The 18,332-nt window shown below is 38.3% G+C and overlaps 3 protein-coding genes and 1 non-coding gene across 4 annotated transcripts; all 4 read right to left on the bottom strand.

The window, feature by feature from the left end:
• Positions 1-186: 186 nt before the first annotated feature.
• On the bottom strand, positions 187-7,345 carry LOC144660836 (uncharacterized). The gene is made up of 2 exons (XM_078521562.1): positions 6,448-7,345; positions 187-1,202 (listed from the first exon to the last, which is right to left on the bottom strand). Exons 1-2 carry the CDS (start codon positions 6,941-6,943, stop codon positions 1,057-1,059), a joined length of 642 nt encoding a protein of 213 aa, XP_078377688.1. The 5' UTR covers positions 6,944-7,345; the 3' UTR covers positions 187-1,056.
• Positions 7,346-11,830: 4,485 nt separating this feature from the next.
• LOC144660992 (RYamide receptor-like) lies at positions 11,831-13,074 on the bottom strand. The gene has a single exon (XM_078521715.1). The coding sequence runs from the start codon at positions 12,970-12,972 to the stop codon at positions 11,869-11,871; it is 1,104 nt and encodes a 367-aa protein (XP_078377841.1). The 5' UTR covers positions 12,973-13,074; the 3' UTR covers positions 11,831-11,868.
• A 2,439-nt stretch (positions 13,075-15,513) lies between these two features.
• Positions 15,514-16,566, bottom strand: LOC144659388 (QRFP-like peptide receptor). The gene has a single exon (XM_078519796.1). It carries the CDS (start codon positions 16,564-16,566, stop codon positions 15,514-15,516), a length of 1,053 nt encoding a protein of 350 aa, XP_078375922.1.
• Positions 16,567-18,142: 1,576 nt separating this feature from the next.
• Trnag-gcc (transfer RNA glycine (anticodon GCC)) lies at positions 18,143-18,213 on the bottom strand. The gene has a single exon. It is a non-coding gene; the product is annotated as a tRNA-Gly (tRNA).
• Between the last annotated feature and the right edge of the window lie 119 nt (positions 18,214-18,332).

Raw genomic sequence — 18,332 nt, 5'->3', positions numbered from 1 at the left:
AACCCGCTTCTGCCCACAAAAATATAACAGTCCGTCGTTGACAATTGACATTCCTAAACAGTTTCTTCTCATCAGTCATGTTGCACTTCAATCGCCTGCACACACAACTAACAATGAGTCAACTTCATCCCCGGGAAGGAGTGACGCGAATCACGCAAGCTATAAAAGAACCGAGAAAGTATCCGGATTATCACAAAAGGCAGGACTGGGTAATTGCTCTTTGTCGATCTTTGCGACTGTGTGCAGCGACAATTAAGCTTTAATACGGTTTGGCGCATGTAACGCTTCTTTGAACATACTTCGCACTGGCAAAAGAAAAATTTGAAACGAACTACGTGAAAGTGGAAAATTTTTACTGCACGCAAAGTTGCGTGATGACCTTCATGTACTAGTACGGTCCCCAGGGTTTGCAAGTGGTCGCCATTTTGGATTTATCTTCAGAGAAGAACCTGGGCCGAGTTGTTTTCTGTTTCTTTTGAACGCGCAGCGGGGTGGAGTGCGCTACCCGTTTGTGCCATAAAATTTACTAAGAGTTTATTTATTTGTTTACTCATTTATTTATTTATTTGTTTACTCATTTATTTATTTATTCATTTTTATTTACAAGCAAATCGTACTGCAGAACTGTCTGCTGTCTTGTTGACTGGTTGTGCTATCACAGATGGTTCTCCATTTTTTTTGCTACAGGGACAACCATCCTTGTGATTTGAAAATGTCAATATGAAATACTGCCAATAACTTTAGTCGGTTTGCGTGGAAGTATGCTGTGTCTACATTAAAAATGTCTTTTGTTTTCGAAACGATTACTTGCAGTTTCCAAATGAAAAGTACGGGGGAGGGGGGGGGGAAGCTGAATTTAATTCCTAGAATGACTAATAATAAATTCTCGACTAGTAGAAATCAGTATGTACTATCTTTGTTTTCTTTCTTGTTTTAAGTAAGAATACGATCATTAAATAACTACAAATAAGTCGGTCATATTTCCCTCCAGGTAAAATATGTATCAGTGATTCAGGTGGACAAATGGTTTATCGCCCTGGAAGCTGCCTATCGCTCTCAGAGTCGGTCCGTAAGTTCCAAGAGTGGTGCAGTCAAATTGTCCGAGTTAAAACTGTTGTAAAGAAGAGTTTGAAGGTAAGGCTCCTCAGTGTGAACGCAATAGTCGCTGTTTCCTTCCAGGCTGGAACTATCCGACCACATGTCTAGACAAGAAAAGACGAACAATGTTATAGGCGGTATATGAAGTCTTTTATCGAAACAGTGGCTCATTAGATTGGGATTAAGATGCTCCATCTCGGAGTACATTGCTTCTCCCTTTTGAAAAGATGCTAGTCCATCGCAGGCTAACCTCTCGTTAGCTACCCCCCCCCCCCCCCTCCCACAACGCCTCCAGTGTGCCCATTAATATACCTGTCATGGCCGTCCGCAAAACAACTGTGAATAAATTGCCGTTCCCCCCTCCCCCAAGATCAGACCAAAAACACATCAGATGGACACTAGCGGGGTACGTACATAGAAGTATAATAACAAGTAAGAGACACGTTGGCTGGGGTCGTAAACACCACACTTTCTAATCTCTATTATGTGAGGTATTAAGTAGCAGTTATCAGTCAAGTACGTGAACTGCCCTCCACTTGGCATGGATACAAATTTAAATAGTTAAGTAACAGTTTTAAATTTTGTCAGAAAGGGGCACTTGAAAACTTAAAAGATCAATTCTCTTGCACCCTTGCTATCTTCCCATAATATTTATAATATTTACGGTAATGCTATTAAAGGATGGACTTGGTTGGTCGCGTGCAAACAACATACACTCTTACCAATGTATAAGTAGTAGTGGCGAGATTTTGCTAGAGCGCTGCAGCTGCTCTCAAACCTTATGATAAACCGTTTATAAAAGTTCGCTAGGCTCAAGACTCGTGAAAATGTATAGCTAATTTCTCACCATTTCTCGATATAAGTAGTTTGACATGATAATAATTGGATTGCAAAAATCTGACGCTATCTCAAAGTAGGATAAAAATAAGCAAGTGCTAAATTGAATTAACAAGGCGTCCTAATGGCACGACCTGGCATTAACCTGGCACTCAGTTTTATCAGTAACAGTCAGGTTCATCGAAGAGAATGCAGTCATCTAAAGCATGACTGATATATTAAAAACACTTCACAACTTCACACTGCACACTGAAAGATATCTTTACATTAGTTGTGGCACGTTTCCTGGAAGGTAGATTCAGGCCTGACTTGATGTTTTGCTCCAATTCTTTCATTATCATTTACTGATGATTTCAAATAATTATGAAGTGCTTCTCAATCTAAGACGAGTTCTAAGAATCTTCTTTACGTTGATTATCAGTTTAATCCTCACTTTAGGCAGCTTGACGAAAGAAAGTATCAATAAAGTAATTACTTTATTAATTCAATTCATTTAATCAACACAGAGCAATCTGCCAAGGACTACATTTAAGTCCAATTTAGGGTTGAGTGTTAATCTTATAAATGTAAAAATATCCAATACTTATCTATAACGATATAGTTTCCGCTTTGCAAATGAGGTTATTTAACCAACACGAGGTCAATGTATATAGAATTTTGAGGTTTTATCCTTCGCAACTGAAATCTTCAGCTCTGGGAAAGCGCACTTAGTTTTGAACTGAACTGACTCATCTTAACTTTAGAGCCGTTCGGGAACTACTGATCTTCTTACTGGAGCTGGTTATAAGGTCTTATAAATTGATTACTCGAGAATCGTTACCTGACAATCATATGACGGCTTCGTAGACCACAAGCTATCCAGCATTTTTATTTTTTTTTTAAAAAAGTGAAACGACCTGTTACTCGGGGGATAGGAACTAAACTAAACTAACACGCCAATAGTAGTTTTAAAGCCTTAAACAACATGTAAGACAAAATAGAGTCTCTAAGACACAAACAAACAAACAAAAGAAGAAGTATTTTCGACTAGTAATAAAGTGAACTCTCGGATTTCATGGGTTATGTAATATCAGATTGAAATCGAACATGAGCTGAAATGGACCCAATTTATCAGTTTGTGAACATCTGTCTTGATGACGTCACTTCTGGGTTTGGTCTTAACATTTCTTTCTAGATCGTTCAATTTAAATTTTCGGGCAGTCATTGCATCGATTTACAATCATCTAAACTGAATTTCTGGGATTGTTTTCCCAAGAGCTTATTTACTTCTGGGATTTGTTAACAGTATATTTCTAGTCTTGCTCGACGGTAAAGTCAGCGATCCTCAGTTGGCTGGTTAAATCACGGCTGACCAAGAACGCGCAAGCCCTGGGGACGAGAATGAATTCTTCTTCAAAGATAAGTGTTTTGCACGTCCGTGGAAAGTCTGGAAATGAGTAGCCAGCCATTTTTATCATGAAATAATCACTTTATTAGCAGAAACTCGCTTGAGATCATTTAATACCATGCGGGAGGCTTCACCAAACCACTGGGCTTCACAAAACAAAACCTTTTTTAAAAAACAAAACTTTTTCTTCAGCTTCAGGGAATTCTGTAAAAAGCAACTTTCTCAAGACAAACTTTTAGATTCACCCCGACTGGCCACGGTGTTATAAACAGTTAATGTAACACTAGAGGTGTAAATGCGATGAAACTGTGTCCTGGACGAGAATAGTAATTAGCTTAAGAATCCATAGATAAACTACTTGACGCCCCTCAGAACTGACCCAGGTCTGGCGGTGTGGATTTCAGTGAACTTACAGCTTCAGGATTGCAGTCGAGACGTGCAAAATGTCATTTATGTTGTTTAAATAACGATACTGTTATAAAATGTTTTTTTTTATGATATATGATTGTTATATGACGAGTATGATGATACAGAGGAGATAACACAGCTGAAGAGAATGAGGGCCAGAGACGAGGCTTTGTGGGTTAATAACAAATGTATTTTATTTGTTCAATAAAAGCTTCAGTAGAGCTAGTTCCCAGATGCACGTCGCACAGTTATTCAAATTTACTATTCTTTTGGCTTAAAAGACTTTTTAGTAAAGGATATTCTCTAGTTACAGCTTTGTAACAGAATTTGCAATAGTTATCTGTTATTTCTTCTTAAATTGTTAATTTTCAGTAATCAAATAAAAACTTTCTTGGTACAAACAAACCTAGAAGAAGAGAAACTTAACTAGCTATGAAAAGTTTTAGCGCACAAGATCGTCCCATGTGTATCATTTTTCAAGTAAATATTTCAACATAGCAGACTAATCAGTAGAGACGTGATGGAATTGTCCTTTTTGCAAGAAAATATTTTAGCAGCTTATGTTAACTACGTTAGATGATAAGCAAAACCTGCTTTTGAAAATGAGATAGGAAATAAGTTTTTTTTATATAAAATTTGTCAGCTTATACCACCAATCGGATTGTCGATCCTTTGGCAGCACTAAGATAAGGTAGGGTGTGGACTCTCTTGGGTGGGCCAGCTTGATAAAATGGAACAAATTTCCTCATAATTTAGCTAGAGCTTTCATATCTGATTCAACCGGTTTGTTATGATATAAAAATAATATTTAATCTTGCAATAAAGCTAAATAAAGATCTACACGATGTTTCGAATAGAATGTTTTTGCAGTTATCTTAAAAACGAGAAGGAATGCTTTCAGTGATTTATTGCAGTTATTTGAACATGTGGCAGTAACAGACAGTTATAATTGACAAACCGTTTAACAAGAAAGATCTTATCTCCGACTCCAACCTTCGTTAAAGACCACGCTGTGTAGAACTGATAATAAAAATGCCTCATTATTTCCAGTGTAACTCAAACTGAAGATAGACACTATCTTAGTTTACAACATGGGATTTTTATTTCGTTATTTGCTTCTCTCGCTCATAAGAAACCGAAGCGTCACCGGAAATTAACGGCGTCCCGCGTTAAGATTCCTTAATTTGTATTTAGGTTTAGTCTAGCAAGAACTATTTTATAATTTGATTTTTATGGTTTTCCACTCTAAATGAACACTGACACGGCTGGAGACGATAAATACCAATTAAGTTCTTATCTCGGCTGTAAATCATAAAGGAATTTTTAATAAAGTTTTTTTCTTGACTTTGTCCATGGAATTTAAATATACTAAGATAGGCTAAATTGTTTTTTCATGTGACTTTTTTGTAATGACTAGAGGTCATCCAGCAGACATAGCTTGGTTAATAAACAATTGGACTTGTATTTTCTAGTAATTTCGTAGTAAAAATGTTATAGAGTAAATGATAAAAATATTCCAAACAATTAGAACGAGATTTAAACATAAAGGACCGTGCGAACTGAAATGGCCGACGGAATATTCCTAAAACCTTCAGGGCTTTGAATGAGCTGCAAACTCACTACTGAACTTTATCTGTTAGGTAGTAGACAGTTAAGTAACTTCGGCCTAGACTAGGATAATCCTTATTTGCCAAGCTAATCGAGTTTGTATAAAGCTTTCATAAAGAAAAGTGGTCTTCCTAACGGAAAAATCTTTGACCACAAAACACATCATATCAGTAGACTGAAACGCTTTTAATGGTCGGCGCGTTTGATGCATTTAGAAAGAAAATAAATCTCGACAACTTGATAAACATGGGGTATGGGTCATGAATAAATTTCACGGAAGAAGGTTTGTCTGAAACTAGAGCATCACTGAAACGTTCGGAAAAGTTGTTTTTGTTCTTTGATTATCTAGCTCTACAATTTCACAAACCGATCTACCAGAAAAACACATTAAACGTTTAAGGCAAAGCTTTTATGCTTCAACTTTCATTTTTGTTTACTCGAAGGATAAGTTTTATCTATCCGAAAGGTCGATTTCTGGTTACTGGGGCAGGAGTAGTTTTCACGCGATCCAGCCATATAAAGAAGCGGGAAGCTGAAGTGTCGAAGACTAATCCAAATATAAATAGCCCAACAGTAAAAATAACCGAACCTTAAATCCACATTTTGACATGAACTCGCTCTAAGGGCATATAAAAATACGCAGGTTTTTTTTTTCTGGCGAGCATGCGAGAAAATTCTATCAAGGAGTATTCTGGGTGACTATTTGCAGAGCAAAAATGCGATACTTGAAATGTAAGACATTAGGAGTACCTTCCTTATAAGGCCGAGGGTCAAAAGCGGGAAAATAGGAATGTGAGAACCGAGTTTGGACGTAATCGATCTAGCCTTGTTGAAAAGTCAATGAAAGGCCAGATTTCTTCGTTGTTGTCTTATTAAACAGCGTGACTGACTTTACTTTGGTACTTTTAACATATCCGGAAAAACAGATTAAAATTTTGGCACTTCAAAACTGAGCGCTCTTAGCAAGCGCGTCTTTTATCAGTATTTTTAAAATCTTAAAAACAACAGGCCATGCAGACATTTTTCTTCTCAAAACTGGGAGGATACAGATTTTGCCCCTTGCACTACACCGATAAGGAAAAAAAATAAACAAACCCAAGTTAGCCTACCTTGTCCTTGTAAAAAATAGTCCTCCTCTAGCTCTCGATCGTTGATGGAAAAATCCTCTCCTAAAAGTTCGTACAATTGAGGCTCGACAGCGTACTGTGGCTCTGTGTGTATCCTTTGGTCCTGATCTAATAGCTTACTCAGGTGGTCTATCCACTTCGTCGCAACTCTCAGGATGTCAATTTTAGAAATATCCACCGTGTTAGCCACGGGAAGCGCGTTTTTCAGCTCGATAAACGCGCGGTTGACACCTTGTATTCTCCGGCGCTCGCGTTCATTCGCTGCGCGCCGCTGACGACTAACTCCTGTTAGCATACGTTTTCTTCGCCTCTTTAGTTTTCGTCTGCCCTGTTGAACGATGGGGCTGCCAACATTCTCTATGTCTCCATCACCGCTGATTGAAGAAGAGGTCGGGGAGTTTTGCTCTGAGCAAGAGAAGGGACTCACGGCATCCTCGTCACAAATACACAAAGGCTCGGATTTTACTACTGACGACATGTTTGCGTGCCTACACGTTGCCGGTGTAAATTCTCTTTTGGCAATGACAAGTGAAAAACGCTTTTAAGTGATCATACAGCGTTTGAAAGACGATACCACAATCGCAGCCAATGGATGGCGAATGGCGCAAAAGTCAATGAAGAGAGCATTTGGGGTCGGGCTTCCATCTCAGTCAATACTGCAAGGGTGTAGATTGCAGTAGATTGATAAACCTTTTAAAAGCCATTAGGTGCAGTTTGATTGGCAGTCGGACCAGACATCACTGATGACTCTGTCCAAGCCCTTTTAAGTTCCAAACATTTCACCACCGAGCCAACCTCTTGTTGGAACGAATTTTTCTCCGACATATTTTTGTCGTTACTGACATCCGTCATGACAAAGCGCGACAAAATATGGCGTGGGTGCAGGGTGAGTCGTGGGTTAATTGTTTCGTCGCGTTTATCAGAACAAAGGCGGTATTTCAGCCTTAGAACCGGTACCGCTCCTCAATTGTTCTCATAATAATTAAGCCATTTATTAATGGCAGCTCATTAAAATATATTTACCCCTAACGGTGCTTTAGAAGTCAATAGGTTACAATGAAAGAGTTGTCTAATTTTGGAATAAGTCAAGCATGCATACCAGAGAGTTATTTCATGGCAAGTCAGTTAATACCCAAAATGGTTTTGTTGATTGGGCTGGGTTTTGTTGTCATTCCACAAACGATTTAGATGCTCTAGCGTTCGAATATTGAAACTATTTACGTCACAATCCTTCTTTTACGGAAATGGTTCCTAAACAAGATTAGCCTATTGACTGTGGTGTGAACAGTGAAGAATCATTCAATTAAATAACACTCAAATTGATTAGTCTCAAGTAGGTCTACTGTACACAATTTACAAAAATTTAATTTCTTTCGCAATTAGTCTTACGGAATAGAAGTAATTAAGGTGTGGTTATTTAAAAAGAAACCGGGTGAAAGAGTATTGAAGCTCATCTCCTGAAAATCGGATAAAATATGTTACACAAAAAAAGAAAAATAGAAGGATTCGAGTTATTTTGTCTCTCATGATTTGCGTTCTATCATTCTTCGGTACGAGACTTGCAAAGAGATAATAGATATTTCACTACCTGAACGCCGGGGTGGAAATGAGACCACAAGCATTAAAATGTACGGAAAAAGGGAAAATGAAGATGATAATTAACTCTACACCCAATAACATGGTATTATTTTAAGGAGGAGGTATTGTGAAAATTAATCTGATTAGGAAAAGTAAGTTGACCTTTTTCCGCCGGCTGCTAATACGTACTTTGAGATGTACACGAGAAAAATCGCTTAAATCATTAAAACGCTACTGGAACACTCAGTTTATTACAAACAAGAGGCATATTATATCTGCGATGGTGATGTAAAATATTAGACGGTACATGATGTCTTCAACAGACATTAAACGAATAATGTATACAAATTTAACCCATCATTAAAATAAGGGTGCTCAATTTGTAAAACTCATCTTATAATGAAGTCAAGGATCAAGAAGTCGCGTTTCTTTTATCGTAACAATTGTTTTTAAAGACGTATTGATCGACTCAGTTACGGTGAATTTTTTAACATTCTTCGTGAAACACTAGAAGTGTGGAAATCATGTTTTTCCGTAGCTGTCGACAAACACGTTTTGTACGTGCTAACTTTCAGACACGCTTTAGTTTTTTTTTTTTCAACCTGCATAAGAAATGTTAACCAATCGACATCAACAACGAGATGTTGAAATAATCGTTCCTTACCGAATGTATTCTGCGCTAGAAGATTTCAGATCAGCACCACTCGACCATTTGTAGAACATAAGGGGGCTATTGAGATCTTTAACGTGTTTTAGTCATACACCGCGGCATTTAAGGCGATAGCGCACAGGAAATCATTTTTCAGTGTATGTTAAATTTTGTCAAAACAAACTGACAGATTCAAGTGGTTTCTATCATAAATAATTATGTTATCATGCAATATGTTGTTTTACTGAATCATATCTAAACATAAAACTCATGAAATCTAGTGTAATATCAAATACTGGAAGGCCCGAAAAGTCCACATGGAGAAAATAAGCGGCGATCAGCAACTTATCACGCTCGCCGACAAAGCTTAGCGTGAAACCTCCACGTCTGCAGTGATTTGTGGCGGGTTATTAAAATATACCTCGGCGCAATGAGTAAACTTTTAAGAAGACATACACAGAACAATTAACAGTTGTAATTAATAAGGATCTCTTTTAATTAATTTTACACGCTTCAATTTGTTTTGACTGTGGTTTTAAACACTGAACCCATGGCGGTTTGTTTACGATATAAACAGAATGAACAAGCTGAGAAAAAAAAGACCGATGACTAACATTATTGCCGTGAAATAGAGTAACAGCGTAACTTTGACAATTGTAAATTACATGTTCTCAATGTTTGTAGTTTTAAGCGTGAAATATTTGTCAAAAGGATTAACCTTAAGTCAAGCACGCGATTCACCAATTTAACCAACGCTAACCCCTTATGTGTTACGGTATATTTAATTATTTATTGTAATTGCAAGACTGATTGCAGACCATTTTACTACTCCACTCTCACTCTAATTAAACGGAGTATATTTATTAGTGCACAGTCTTTATAGAGCTGTATTATACTGCGAGTGAAAGGAGCAGGCTCCCTAAACTATGTTATATTTCTCTTGCACGCCGTTTAGTCGCACGTTTTCCTAGTTTGCCAAGCTGAGTAGAGTTTCTGCTAAAGCTTGAATGTCCCAGGCACTGTTCTACATTGTTCTTCAGTCTGTTGGCACACAGCTTTTGTTCACGGATCATATGTGAAAGTATTTAGCCGGAGCGAATTTTTCGGAATAAGAGAGGGCGGTTGTGATTAAGGATTGAAAACAATTCGGAAATCGATAAAATATTTTTTTATTACAGCCCTACGAATAACATGACTCTAAATGTAAATCAGCGTTGAATGTTTTGTTTTTATTTTATAAGTCGACAACAGATAAAACCAGTCTTTCTTTTCGTGTCTCTTTCCATCGACTGTTTTTTTTTTTCTAGAAAAAGATTACTGCAGCATATTTCTCGTGACACTATATTGAGTTGTTGTAATGCTAAAAAAAACAATTGTGCTTTGAATAATGCACATGCGCCGACAATTTACGACAATTTATTTTTTAGTGACTCATTCTGGGACATTCTCTTCCTTGTTTAGTCGAGCCATACCAAAAATCCATAGCTAGGCTTTGATTTGTGAACCAATTGAATAAAAAATAAGACAAAATTCCTTCAAATGTCACATCGAAAATATCTAAACTTTATGTTTTCAATGCATGCTCTTTATTTTATGGTTCGTTTACTGATATGCGCGGTATTCAGCGAGGAATGAGTATTTTTTTTCAACTAAGGGATTTTTGCAACAGTTTGTATAGTCCAGTCCCTGAACTCTCTTTTCCGTGCGCTCTTTATAGGGGCTGAATCTCGCGCCAGGGTTCAACCCCTATAAAAAGCGAGAGGAAGAGAGAGTTCAGGGACTGGACTACAGTATGTACGGCTTGAGCGCAGAAAATGTAGAGTCTACCATGTTTATTTTCAGACAAAGTTTATCTTCTTAGGGGTTTTTCTACCTGTGATAACTAGGTTTGTCGCTCAGAACTCTAATAACGGGAAACGGGCGATGAGAGGCTTTTTCGGCTGAAAACTGAATCCGCTTGACTCGACTGGGGAATATAGCTCGGAGCAATCTCGCTTGCTGCGAGAGAGGAACTTGTCACAGGTTCCCAAGTACCGTCGGATCTGCTACAACTGGAATCAGGACACAAGAACTTGGCCTTTTCATGATTATTTTTCGTCGTAAATCGATTTTAAAGCAAAAACAACGCTCTTACGAACAAAAGCTAAAACACAAACATACATCTGTCGAATGTTTATTCAACCTAAAAAGCTGCCTAAATTTCGGTAATGGACAAAACGAAAATTGAAATTAACTTCTTTTTTAAATTTTCTCCTGAGTAAGACCTTAGTTTAAACAGCGACAACTACACGCGCGGCTATTTACTTTAAGTACAAAAGTAATTTACATAAGGTGTCATTTTATATCCCCACAACAATTTCAACCCAATTCTTATCGAGCTACTTTTTTTTTATTAATCCCTGACATACGTTAAAACCTGCTATTTTAAAGTTTCTTGTAATTTGAAAGTAATTTTTAACACCAAGGATTCATCGTGCTTTTAGAATTGATCACCGTTTTTTTTTACAGTAAAACCAAAAACTTAACATTTGCCATTAATTACAGTTTTTCTTTTATATACTTCGATCAGGGCCGTAACTCGCAAGAGGCAAGATAAGACACTTGCCTCGTTTAGATTTTAACTCAAAATAGAAATAAAAGAGCGTTTACTTTCTTAGATATTGATTTGGTTATAAAATTTAACGCTACATTTTCAAGTGGGAGTAAAAATATAAAATTAGCATAAATTTATTGTAAAAAGGGAAAAATGTCACGAACGCTAAAATGCAATAAAATATGTAAACATAAGTGACAAAATATTCATGAAGTTAAAATGTTAAAAAAAAGGCTTAAAACTACGGGAACAATTAAAATAATTAAAAACCGACCTAAACAAATAATTTCGCGCGGATGGAAACGCATTGTTTGTTTAGGGTTGGTTTCTTTGATAAAAAACATTTCGACTGCCTTCAGTTTTTGAAATGTTTTTTATCAAAGAAACCATCCCTAAACAAACAATACGTTTCCATCCGCGCGAAGTTATATGTTTTTTTAACCAAAAAACGTTTAGTTAGGAAAATAATCCCCAGTTGAAAAGGATTGATTTTTCTGAAGAAATACCTTATAAAAATGTTAAAAAAAGCCGTTTTAGAGCTTCTAGATTTTATCATTTTCTGAGGGCATGATCCCAGATCCCCTTAGCAAGATCTTGCCTCGTCTATGCCTAAATTCTGTCTACGTCCCTGGTTTCGATCCATCTTATTTTTTTTACTTTTTTTTGGCGAACCACTATCCTTTGGTAAAGAAAAACTTCGATGTGTCCCTACCCCTGCCCTGAAAAGACTCTTAGTGCCTTGACGATAATTTCTGCTGAAAATAAAGCAGATGCAAGGGTTTAAAGCACAATTTGAATGAGCCATAGCTAGAGCAATACGATAATAGAGAATCACGCTGCAAGGTAATCTAGTGTTGTAGTCCCACGCAAAGATATCAAGTAAAACAAGAATGCTTGAGGGAAGCCAGCATACTGCAAAACATGACACAATAGCAATGGCCAACTTAAGAACATTTCTTTCCCTTTTAACGCGTTGCTGTTCCCCGCTGACCGATTGATTGCCTGGAGTCTTCTGTGATTTGAGTTTTAAAAGGATGATGGTGTAAAGTGCGGTTATCAACACCCAAGGGGTGTAAAAAAATGTCACATACACTGCTAAAGTGTAACTTGAAGAGGAAGAAGACTCTCCAAAGACTTCCTTCCACTGTAGTTCGCACTTTAGCCCCCCTGGGTATTCAACGAGTTTGTAGGCGACGAGAAATGGAAAGCCATTGGCCATTGCGACAATCCAAGTGGCGAGAATGAAGAAGGGGCACAGCTTTGAACTGATGAGTGGGGAATGTAGGGGAAATACCACTGCTCCAAATCTATCCACTGCTATCAGAACAAGGCTCTGAATAGATACAACACCGGAGACATCTTGGAAGAAGGGAGCCAGCTTGCATAAGGCCTGGCCAAGAGGACCACTGATCAGCCAGGAGTTGATGTAGAAGAACTGTATCGTCGAAGGGATCACGAAAATTGGCCACAGCAGATCGGACATGGCCATGTTTACGATTAAAAAGTTGATTGGTTTTCTCATGGTTTTCGTCTTGTAAACAGTTATTCCGATGAGAGAATTTCCAAGCAGGGAAACCACTAATATCAAACAATAAACAAGAGTGTAACCAATTTTTGCCGCTTCAATATCGGCGTAGCAGCTCGTTGGCTGTGTTCCATTTATCGTTGTGTTCAAGTTTGCCGGCATTCTGGTAAAAGATTATCTTATGTAGTTTCTTCCTTGGCAACTTTTTCCTTCTGAAGCCCAAAAGAGAAACTACCAACTGAAGTCTACTCTATTTATGTTTTGATGAAGGCGGAGAAAACGTTTGGCTTGAGGTTGTTTGTGCGCGATATTTTAGCAGCCGTTCTCAAACTCATTAATAATTCATTAGCTTATGGTTCAATCAAGTTGCATCAATTAGGTCAGGTGCATGTATGGTATGTTGATACCCAATGAACATACTGATCAAGACACGTTCGATTAGTTCAAAAACTGATCAAGACACTGAACAAGACACTGAACAAGACACTGATCAAGAAACTTGAATTTTAATTAGTTTTGAAATTTTTAATTCCTTTCTTGAAAATAACATCCTTTAAGCCTATCAATTTATCTTTAATCCCGGCATTGAACAGGGAGGAAACACAAGTAACACAGACTTCGAGCAGAGCAGTTTTGCGATGAAAGCCTGCCGCTTGCACATTTCAGGCAAGACCTTATTTAAGCTGTTGACGGCCTGCGGGCAGTTTATCGAACGCAAACTCACAGGAACTTTATCCTCTCTCAACCTCGGCCATTCGGTTCACAGCCCACTCGTTGCTGTGAACCTGGTTGAAACTGGAACGTGTCATTCAACGAAACCTTTTCTTCAGAAGTCCGCAAAAACGTCAGCTGTTCCAGACTCGAACTCCACCACGCAGGTTATGTAAATTTGTAAAAAAATTCTAACTTTACTTACCAGCATCGCCGCATATTTAACAATTGGTTTATGCTTTGCGAGCGTACATCGAGTTATGGAGCAAGCAGGGAGTTTGGAGAGCACGAAAGAAGCGTAAGAGTTGCCCGAGGCGATAGCCGAGAGCAAATCTGATCTTAGCTACTTGAGTGCTCTCCAAACTTCCAAAGTGCACCATTTACCTACTAGAAGATGGTTTTCCATGTCCTATAAGAAAATAATGCACGCTTGAGGTCTAGAAAAGCTGCTAGTGGATGCCCGAGCCGTTAGGCGAGGGCATTCAGCTGCTTTTCTAGACCTCAAAAGTGCATTATTTTCTTATAGGACATAGGAAAACCATCTTCTAGTGGGTTTAGAAGATAGCATTAAAAAGAGCACAGAACAAGACTCGCGGCCGCTCACGGCATTTACAAACGCACGCAACATCGGTAAAGTGAAAGTTTAGTTTGTTCTTTTCTTTAGCGGCTTCTTCATAAATAAACCAAGATACCATTTCATTCATATTTCCTATTTATTGTCCTTTCTCCGACTACCAAAAGATTCTCACACAGCCGACAAATCTAGTTAAAATTATTAACGCATTCAAGTTTGGTTAAGCCTACTTCAATAATTCAATTTCATTCAAACGAAAAAATTTCACGCGTTAGTTTCGGAGCAAGTTTTTCAAATTCGCCTCTAATTTCAATTTAAAAAGAACAAAAGTGGAGTGTTCTGTCTCAGGTTGTGGCTAAAAAAAAGGTTTTTTACCTCAAAACGTTTCTAGAGTCCCGCTTGTTTTGCTAAATAATTTCCAATCAATTTCGGGCAGTTCACGGCAAAATAGTGGCGTACACAACTCCAAAGAAAAACAACAAATTTCAACGATTCTTTCTTCATCCGTCGCTTCCTTTGGCACTGTCTTACTTCAATTTAAGCAAGTAAAACGTTTCTGATAAAAACTTGCTGCTTTAAAGCATCATTTAAACAATAAAACAAGAGAATAGAGGCGAAGTTGTTCAGCGAAATTCGACAAACAATTCGCACATCCGGGGTACCGGGCTTCTATAGTTTTCAGCTATGTTCTATAAAAAATAATGCCCGCTAGAATTCCATCGCGTGTATACAGCGGCTACATTTTAACTTCCAATATACCAGCCGCCTGCAGAAGGGGTTTATTTACTAAATATAGACTGATTCAGGTAAAAATGTACTTGTTTTGCTTCACTCTTTCTACCATCAAACTAGGGCCGCCATCTAGCACGATTCCCTCGTACGACGCGCGCCCGCGAACCATGCCGCTAGCCAAGATGACCATGAAAACTCAAATGCATGGATTTATGAGTATGGGGCTCTGCTCTGCAGCCCTTCGGGCCGCTGGGAGCTCCGCTATAAATACGCGCGGTATTTTGTGAGGAATGAGTAAAATGCCGCGAGCACTTTTTCAAATAAGGGATTTTTGTAAGAGTATATACGGCTCGGGTGCAGCGAATATATTAACTTTTTTTTATGTTTCTATGCATCTTATATATAGCTTTTTTACATGATTGAAGGTGTTGAATACGTGTTTGGTAAATACAAGACATTGCATAAGGCCGACATCCTTAACTTTCTATAATTGCAAAAAAAAACTTTCTATCATTGCCTGGGGAGATGCGAAATAACAGTTCGTGATCATTGTTAGCAAACGATTCATCAGCCAAACCCTCTAGATTGTATAGTTTGTGGCCTTTTTTACCATATTCCACGTTAAATTTAATTTATAATGACTGGAAATCAGATTTCTCTTTTGCCTCTTTCAAAACATTACACGTTCACTGACTAGAATTTGATGCATTTTTTTGTCGAACCACTGCTCTTTTTAAAGGAAATCTATGGCGTGCCTTGATTACCCCTCCACTGATAAGACTCTTGAAACCTTGACGATAATTTCTGCAGAAAATAAAGCAGATGCAAGGGTTTAAAGCACAATTTGCACGAGCCATAGTTAGGGCAATAAAATAATAGAGAATCACACCACAAGGTAATTTAGTGTTGTAGTCCCATGCAAAAGTATGAAGTAAGACAAGAACGCTTAAGGGCAGCCAGCTTACTGCAAACGCTGACACAGTAGCGATGACCAACTTAAGAACATTTCTTTCCCTTTTCACGCGTTGCTGTTCCGCGCTGACCGATTGATTGCCTGGAGTCTTCTGTGATTTGAGTTTTAAAAGGATGATAGAGTAAAGTGCGGTTATCAACACCCAAGGGGTGTAAAGAAATATCACATATACTGCTAAAGCGTAACTTGAAAAGGAGGAGGGCTCTCCAAAGACTTCATTCCACTGTAGATCGCACTTCAGCCCTCCTGGATATTCAACGAGTTTGTAGGCGAGGAGATATGGAGAGCCAATAGCCATTGCGACAATCCAAGTGGCGAGAATGAAGAAGGGGAACAGCTTTGAACGGATGAGTGGGGAACGGAGGGGAAATACCACAGCACCAAATCTATCCACTGCTATCAGAACAAGGCTCTGAATGGAAACAATAGCAGAAACATCTTGGAAGAAGGGAACCAGCTTACATAAGGCCTGGCCAAGAGGACCACTGATCAGCCAGGAGTTGATGTAGAAAAACTGTATCGCCGGAGGGATCACGAAGATCGGATACAGCAGATCGGACATGGCCATGTTTACGATTAAAAAGTTGATGGGTTTTCTCATGGTTTTCGTCTTGTAGACAATTATTCCGATGAGTGAATTTCCAAGCAGGGAAACCACAAAGATCAGACAATAACCAAAGGTGTAACCGATTTTTGCTGTGTTAATATCCGCGTGACAGCTCGTTGACTGTGTTCCATTTAACGTTGTGTTTAAGTTAGCCGACATTCTGGAAAAAAGATATCTTCTTCCCCGTCAATGTTTTCCTTCTGATTTATAAACGAGGAAGCACCAACTGTACTTTATTTATGTTCTCACGAAGGCGGAAACAACGTTTGGCTTGAGGTTGTTTGTGCGCAAGAAATTAATATTTGAGCAGCCGTTACCATGCACGATTTTGAAAGGAGGACAAAATATTTTGTGATACTTTTAGCTTAGCTCACATTGTCGCACGCGTATCCGAAAATAACTGTAAATTACTTAGCTTATCAGCAAAGTCATAAAATAATCAATGTAATCAGCAAAATTTGTATTGAACTAACTTGTTCTGGTCTAAATTTGGAAAATAATGCTAATCGGAGTGTGGGTGAATGGACCTCGTCCACGGCTCCAACCATGCAAAAACTTGCAGAAAAAGGAACTTGGCCAATATTTCTCCATAACGCACCCCACGCTAGTCAAACAACATCTATTTATTCACCGTTGCTAAACACCGAGGGAATAACTATGATTTATTGACCTTGACATCAAAACAAGTATCTAGGGAAGGCGGCACGCAAAGACTGAAATAATTAAACGCAGTGATATTTCGGACGTGCACCATAATAAAGTTATGTCTCTACGAAAAAATTGCTGCATGCATAAACTGTAGCATTTCTGAGTAAAAGGCCTTGGATTTGGTAATTGCTTGATATATATTTTTGCCTTCATCAAAGCTAGAAAATCTAATTATAATACAAGGCAGCCATTTTGGTTCATAACGGAGTTTGAGGGCCGTGGTGTAGCAGTTGCCATGCTTGACGAGATCGTGTAAAAGTGAAAAACATCTGGATAAATTCCGTCTCGAGTTTTAATAGCAAATTGCCCAGAGCAAACTGCTATTAGAATTTAGTATTTATTAAAAAGGTAGATAACGCTGTTGGCGCGCTCTGATTGGCCGCTCAAACTCTGAATATCCTTTGCTATTCACCTCCGAGCACTTCGCGCGCGAAAATTTTATCTCACTGTTTAAGTATAATATACTAATTTTGCGGCTCGGTAAATATCCACCGCTAGCCACCTCCACTTCGGCGAATAGTTGTTAAATATTCTCTTACTGCTCTCGCACACTATATAATTGCACCGAATTATAAAAAATACAAGCGAACTTCGAAAATGTCAAATAATTTGGCAGTCAAAATGAAGCATACACAACGTATTTGTTTCCGCCTCGTTAATATTATACACCGGCTTTGTATTGGCCTCTTCTCAATGTTAATTAATTTTGCTTGCGGCATTTTATATTGCTCTCTTATCAGAAATAATGTAGCAGTTTGCTTCTATCTTCACTAAGCTTTCCTTGCCACTGGTGAAGGTTAGTTTTGCCTTACTGAAATAATGAGCCGTATTGAAAAAGAAAATTTTGTCAGCATTTGCATGATCAGTACAGTCTTGCATCTTTTTTTAAAAAAAAACATTTGATACGGGAAAAGTTAAGATTCAATTAGTCTAATCCTCTTATTTGCACTAAGAACTAAAACATCCTCAGATTGACTGTATTTTTACTGTTTTTTCAGTTAAAAATTAAGCGATTAAAAGTAGGCACTGCACTGGCCGGGAATCGAACCCGGGCCTCCCGCGTGGCAGGCGAGAATTCTACCACTGAACCACCAGTGCTTTATATATCTTGGTGTCGCAATGCAACCCTCAAGAGTTTGACCAAGTCAAGCAAACCTACAAGAAATATCTTCGGTCTTATTTTGGCAAATTGTCAGTCGTCTTCATGATCAGCCCAA

This window comes from Oculina patagonica, chromosome 7, assembly GCF_052425735.1.
Source record: "Oculina patagonica isolate OP01 chromosome 7, crgOcupat, whole genome shotgun sequence".
Lineage (NCBI taxonomy): Eukaryota > Metazoa > Cnidaria > Anthozoa > Scleractinia > Oculinidae > Oculina > Oculina patagonica.
This window is presented reverse-complemented; position numbering and strand designations above follow the sequence as displayed.